Source organism: Gossypium raimondii, chromosome 9, assembly GCF_025698545.1.
Source record: "Gossypium raimondii isolate GPD5lz chromosome 9, ASM2569854v1, whole genome shotgun sequence".
Lineage (NCBI taxonomy): Eukaryota > Viridiplantae > Streptophyta > Magnoliopsida > Malvales > Malvaceae > Gossypium > Gossypium raimondii.
The window spans coordinates 6,588,856-6,595,054 of NC_068573.1; the positions used below are offsets into that span (position 1 = coordinate 6,588,856).

The following is a 6,199-nucleotide window of genomic DNA, read 5'->3' on the forward strand; positions in this document are numbered from 1 at the left end:
ATCTTTTATTTTATATATTTTTAAATTTCAAAAATAATAATATAAATAACAAGATATTTTACAAAAATTTTAAAATATAAAATTACTAAAACACATCTAGAATAAATCGAAACATTTGTTATCTAAATTCAAATGAACATGGACAACCATTTGTTATCTAAATTCAAATGAACATGGACAACCATGTGTCCCAGTTCATTCTAGTGAAGGACTACCGTGTGCCATAATGTAATTAGTTATCAATGTCACATCAATAGAAACTAATGATATTAATGCTAAAATACTTAAGAATGTGACGGAATACAAATTCAGATTAACATTTAGGTTAAAAAAATTTAGCACCAACTAAATACTTGAGTTCAAGGACAAACTACATATTAACACTTTATAAAAATATCAACCTTCGTCCCTGAGAAGGATCATCCATCGTCTGTATTTACGGTATGCACTTCACATTATCTATCATATGGAAATGGCGAAAGAGTATTTTATTGTCAATAAATTTGTTAATTTGGAATAATTTAAAGTATAACACCAAAACAAATAAGCAACGCGTTTAAGATTCACAACAATTGATCAGTGAATGAAAGAATTCTATATCAATTAATATGAAGACTTCTGCAGGCACCATTGTAGCAATTACCATTAATCTTACATTGCTACGAAAATAAGCAAATCATCATTAAGCATGAAAAGGTTAATCGATGTAATTATGATCCCTATCCAACAAACAACGGCAGTTTATTGCAAGGCATCTTTACTGCTTCCGATTTTCCAACAGCTTTTGCAACCAGGTTTCCTCACAGTATTATTGTATGATGTGAACCTTTCTACCTTTCTTCATATGCCTAAAATCCTGAAGAAGATCAGTTTTGAAACTTACTTTAAGTTATATACATGCATGGCTGCAACAATTTCCTACTCTGGAGTTATAAAGTGCTTGAGTGTCAACCATGAACTGCTTCTAGAGTTTGATTAGTAATAGCTTTACATCATCCTCAACCTGTGAGACACCTTTTAAGACCCAATGGCCCGAAGGGATCAAATACCTTACAGGTTGGTGTGAAGTGTGAAACTAAGCCTATGAGGCATAACTTAAGGTATAGCTACAACTATCCCAAAACAGTTTCAAATGTCCTCTTCACTAAATCATCAAAAATTGAGGTTGCAAGGAAAATTCCCTTTCATTAGCATGCATGACAAAGAAAACTGCAGACATGAAGACCTTTGCTGCCACTGGCACAAGAGAATACATGCACTGCAAAGTTCAGGTTGGATTTAACCAATTGGAACTTACCAGCATCATTGCTGACATAGTCTACACTATGACACCTTCAGCAGTTGATGAAAAGCTTCTTGAGGTATGTCAACAGAACCAACTCGCTTCATTCGCTTCTTTCCTTCCTTTTGTTTCTCCAGAAGCTTCCTCTTTCGAGTAACATCCCCACCATAACACTTTGCAAGGACATTCTTTCTCATTGCTGAGATTCTGAATCCAGTAAATAAAGGCTTAACCAATGAACATTATACAGTAGTTAAAACTTTTAAGGAACTTAAGGAACGAAAGACACGTCACTTACGTCTCCCTTGCAATAACCTTTGATCCAATTGCAGCTTGTATGATTATCTCAAACATTTGCCTAATCAGAATTGGACCATCAGTATCTATAATTTAATTCATGTGAAACTCATACTAGACTTTAAAACAACAGACCTGTCGATGAATTTCTTAAGCTTGTCCACCAGTTCACGACCAACTCGTTGTGCCTTCAGAGAGTGAACAATTGTTGCCATGGCATCAACTGGCTTCCCATTTAAAAGGATATCAAGTTTCACCAAATCAGATTGTTGGTATCTGTAAAGAACATCGATGACATGTCAATAATAGGAAGTAAGAGGCTCCTATTGTTGGAGGCATAGGAAAAAAAAAACGTCAGCAAAGGTTTCATGACATTGAATGTCCAATCAGAAGTGTGTAAAATGCCAGAGGACCAGCTCTTTGGACAAGGATTTCACTAAAAATTTAGGCCAGATCAATAGGCAAATACTCATTGCTAGCAGTCCGAGGTAATCAGGAAATCTATCTAGCAGAAACCAGTTCTATGTTTCACCACTTGCTCCCCAAAGTGCTATTATAGGACATTAAACAGCATATTTGCGAGAAAAAAAGGCAGAAAGAAGCTTACTCTGAATCTTCATAATCAAAGGAGGCATATCCAGATGTGATACTCTTCAACTCATTGTAAAAGTCGACAACAATTTCCCTCAGAGGTAGCCGATACTTCATAAAAGCCCGTTGACTGCATAAAAGGAATGGCTGTGCATGAGTACTGGAAAGCTTATGACATGGCATTTTCTCAGCTGTAAAATTTTAAAACTTCTAATCTAATGAACAAAAATGCCCAAGTGGATTTCAGCGTAAAATTATATGGAAAACCTAACTTGCTAAATTGATGGAAGATGGAGAAATAAAAGGAGAATGTTTCAGAATCTTGGTTGAAAGCACAGCTACAACTAAGAATAAAGAACCTGAATTTCCACATCATATAATTTAATATTTCATTGATTAATTCAAATATGAGAATGAACCAGTAGATTTTTCTGTATTAATGCAAAGATAAATAAAACCATTTCATCGAAGATTACCACTGATGAGTTAGAAAAGCAAAGGTTAAAGAAATCGCAATGGCATAAATCACCTGTCAATGAATGAGTACTCCAGCTGTTGGCCTCTCCGCTCCGAGCAAAGGGTAATAACAGGCCCCACATACCTACAAGAAAGCAAAAACACCTAAAAGAATAAAACCTTTGCATGCTGCAGAAAATAGATAGCAAAGGGGTACGGGAGCTTACTCACTAGGAATAATAATAGTTGCGATCACAGTAGGTTCCCAACAAGCTGTAACTCGTTTCTTGGGATCTGAGGACAATGCAGCAGGATTCTGAACTTCTACCTTACTACATAAGATCAAGATATATAAAACATGTCAAAACTCAAAACCAACTTCACTAAGCCTATTTCTCTCCAAATAAAGATTGAAAAAGGCCACCATAGTATGTACCTTCCATCAGAATACTCAAAAATATAAGGAACAGTTGGAACAGTGGAAATGACATGAGCTTCATGCTCCTACGTCCATAATACAAACTGTTATGACTTGCAAATAGAGAGAATATTTTTCTAATGGAAAAAATGGGGAAAATTACCTGTTCAAGTCTTTGATGAAAAACATCCATGTGAAGTAAGCCTAAAAACCCACACCTGCAGGAGGAATACAGGAGATGCACTACAAATTATTCCATTATAACAATGCAAGTCTCCATAATTAAATAGTAGAAGAAAACTGTTTGACTATTGGTACTTAGAGATAAGTCACAAAATATAAGACAGCACACCTAAAACCCAGTCCAAGTGCTGTGCTACTCTCCTTAGTAATAGAGACACTGGCATCATTGCATGTTAGTCTCTCTATAGCATGGTTAAGCGCATCAAAATCGGATCCATCTGCAGGATAGAGACCAGAAAACACCATATGTTTTGCAGGCTTGAAACCTGCGATTTAGAAGCATAGCAAATATAAAAAAAGGGTGTCTATTTTGAATAAAAAAGGAAACAGGAAGTACAGTGTATCAAAAAATAACAAAAAAATGAAGCCTGATGATATACCAGGAAGGGGCTCTACAGTAGTCCGAGTGTGATATAGCGTGTCCCCAATACGTGCCTCTTTTGTGGAACGCATGCCAGTCACCACATATCCAACTTGACCACTTAGAAGGGCTCCAGTGGGAGTAAGTTCAGGATGCATGATCCCAATATCCAACACTTCATAAGCTTGACCAGTTGCAGCAGACGAAATCTTATCACCTTTACGTAATGCACCATCAACAACGGCAACATGGCAAATTACACCTTTGTATTCATCATAATAGGAATCCAACAGAAGCATGCGTAAAGGTGAACTGCTGCTTCCAGGAGGGGGAGGAATCCTCTCTATGACTGCTGGAAGGACATGCTCAAGCCCCTGCCCTGTTTTAGCAGATGTTAAAAGGGCATCACTAGGGTCAAGATCAAACATTGATTTTAACTGAGCTTTGACACGATCAGGGTCAGCAGTAGGCTGGTCAATCTTGTTTATGACAGGGATTATAGTCAGGTTAGATTCAAAAGCGAGGTAAAAATTTGCAACGGTTTGCGCTTGAACACCTTGGGCTGCATCAACAACCAAAAGAGCACCTTGGCAGGCTGCCAGAGATCTAGACACCTCATAACTGAAGTCCACATGTCCTGGTGTGTCGATCAGATTTAGCAGAAACGTTGATGGTTCATCAATATTACCATCATTGCATCCATGGAGCTTGTATTTGTGGAACATAGTGGCCGTTTGAGCTTTAACTGTTATTCCCCTTTCTCTCTCTACCTAATAACATCAGAAAAATTATCATCAAGTTTACACCTTTAAACCAAAGCTAAACTCAATCCTTTCGTTTTATTTTTTACAATTTAAACCAACTTTAACGTTCATATGAAAAAATAACAAACACCCGATTCTAGTTTCTCTTTAAACAATAATTGCAATGTCAATAGCTTGCCTTTTCATCAACTTCTCAAACTAAGAACCATTTCAAAAGCAATAAAAAATCTTTAAAAAACCACACACACATTTTTCAGGTCTCAATCCAAATAAAGAAGTCTTAATCTAAACAATAAAATTTACCTGTAACTTGTCAAGATACTGAGGCTGACCATGGCCTCTCTTAATTGTCCCAGTAAGCTCTAACAATCTATCAGCTAAAGTAGACTTTCCATGATCAACATGGGCTATAATTGAAAAGTTCCTAATTTTTTCAATTGGGTATCGACTCAAATCTATTGGAGCAGATTCTTTGCTGTTTTGACGAGAATGAGAGCAAAATCTTTGACTTAATCCAAAAGAATCAAATGGGTTTTTGATTGAATAAAAGGGAGATAAGTATTTTCGAGGTTTAAGGGTTTTTGAAGCTCTGAATAAGGAACCCATTTGAGGGTTTTAGAGAGCTTTGCGAGAGAGAGAGAGAACGATGGTATAGCCTGTACCACTATTTGAAATAAATTTTGGTTACACTACGCAGAAGAGGACGTCGTTTCTCGTTTTAGTCCAAAATCTTGTACATTACTTTGAAAATTTGAGGGTAAATTACCTAGTTGGTCACCCAATTTTTAGGAAAATTTCATATCGGTTGCTTAAAATGAAACCCTTGCAATTTGGTCACTTAACTTTTAGGTCGTTTTCATTTTAGTCACTCAAGCGTTAAATCTCTAACTCGGTTAGTTGTACACGCCACATCATGTTTATACTTTTATTTTGGTCACCCAAAAAAAAAATTTTTAAGTATTGATTGGAGTAAAAAATCAAAAATTAAAGTGAAAAAAAGATAAAACTAAAATAATATACAAAAATTGTCAAATTGTACTTGTTTATCCTATTTTCAATTCTAAATTTCTTTTTTAATATTAAAATATTAAATTTCAAAACATCAAAATAAATTGAATACATTTTGAAAATTTTTATTCATTGAATCAATTTGTTACTATAATATTAAAATTAATTAGTTTATTTTCCTTTAAAATTTTAAAATTATATTTTATGTTTGAGATTATCCTTAATGAAATCAACTCAATTAACTCATATTTAATAATTATATATGAAACTTAAATTTTTGTTGATTATATAATCTTGAATCTTTCATGCTAAGCTAAAAGTAAAGGAAAATATACTTGTAATTAATTAAATTAATTGCGTGTTCTTTGTTTGGGTAAAGAAGTGATGAAAAAATTATGAGTTTTGTTTGGGTAAAAATCATGAGATGTGGTGTGGTAGTTGCTCTCCTCATCCCTTAACCATGATGTTTGAGGTTCGATCTTCATCCATAGAAATGAAGCACATTTCATACCTCTTCAGAGAGCACCTGCAACAAAGTAGTCATTGCTACTGGCGACGAACACCTTAGTTTCGACCAAAAAGAAAAGGAAATTATGACTTTTTCACTTTATTTCTTTGTTATTTAGTTTCTACCATTTTTTTCACTTTAATCCTTGATGTTTTTTTACTCCACTCAATACTTTAAAAAAAAATTTAGTGACCAAAATGAAAGTGTAAACATGATGTGGTATGTACAGTTAATCGTCGTTAGAGATTTAACGTTTGAGTGATTAAAATGA

General features: G+C 34.7%; 1 protein-coding gene across 3 annotated transcripts; it reads right to left on the bottom strand.

The window, feature by feature from the left end:
* Positions 1-219: 219 nt before the first annotated feature.
* Positions 220-5,101, bottom strand: LOC105798269 (translation factor GUF1 homolog, mitochondrial). 3 transcript variants are annotated; one of them, XM_012628271.2, is made up of 12 exons: positions 4,716-5,101; positions 3,668-4,418; positions 3,397-3,553; positions 3,208-3,262; positions 3,063-3,130; positions 2,854-2,958; positions 2,700-2,771; positions 2,187-2,300; positions 1,715-1,855; positions 1,581-1,640; positions 1,298-1,489; positions 220-459 (listed from the first exon to the last, which is right to left on the bottom strand). In XM_012628271.2, the coding sequence occupies exons 1-11, from the start codon at positions 5,016-5,018 to the stop codon at positions 1,324-1,326; spliced, it is 1,992 nt and encodes a 663-aa protein (XP_012483725.1). In that variant the 5' UTR covers positions 5,019-5,101; the 3' UTR covers positions 220-459; positions 1,298-1,323. The 3 variants fall into 3 exon arrangements, with proteins under 3 accessions (XP_012483725.1, XP_012483723.1, XP_012483722.1); XM_012628269.2 differs by lacking the exon at positions 220-459 and adding an exon at positions 474-848 and having other exon boundaries at positions 4,716-5,100; XM_012628268.2 differs by lacking the exon at positions 220-459 and adding an exon at positions 474-856 and having other exon boundaries at positions 4,716-5,100.
* Positions 5,102-6,199: the final 1,098 nt, after the last annotated feature.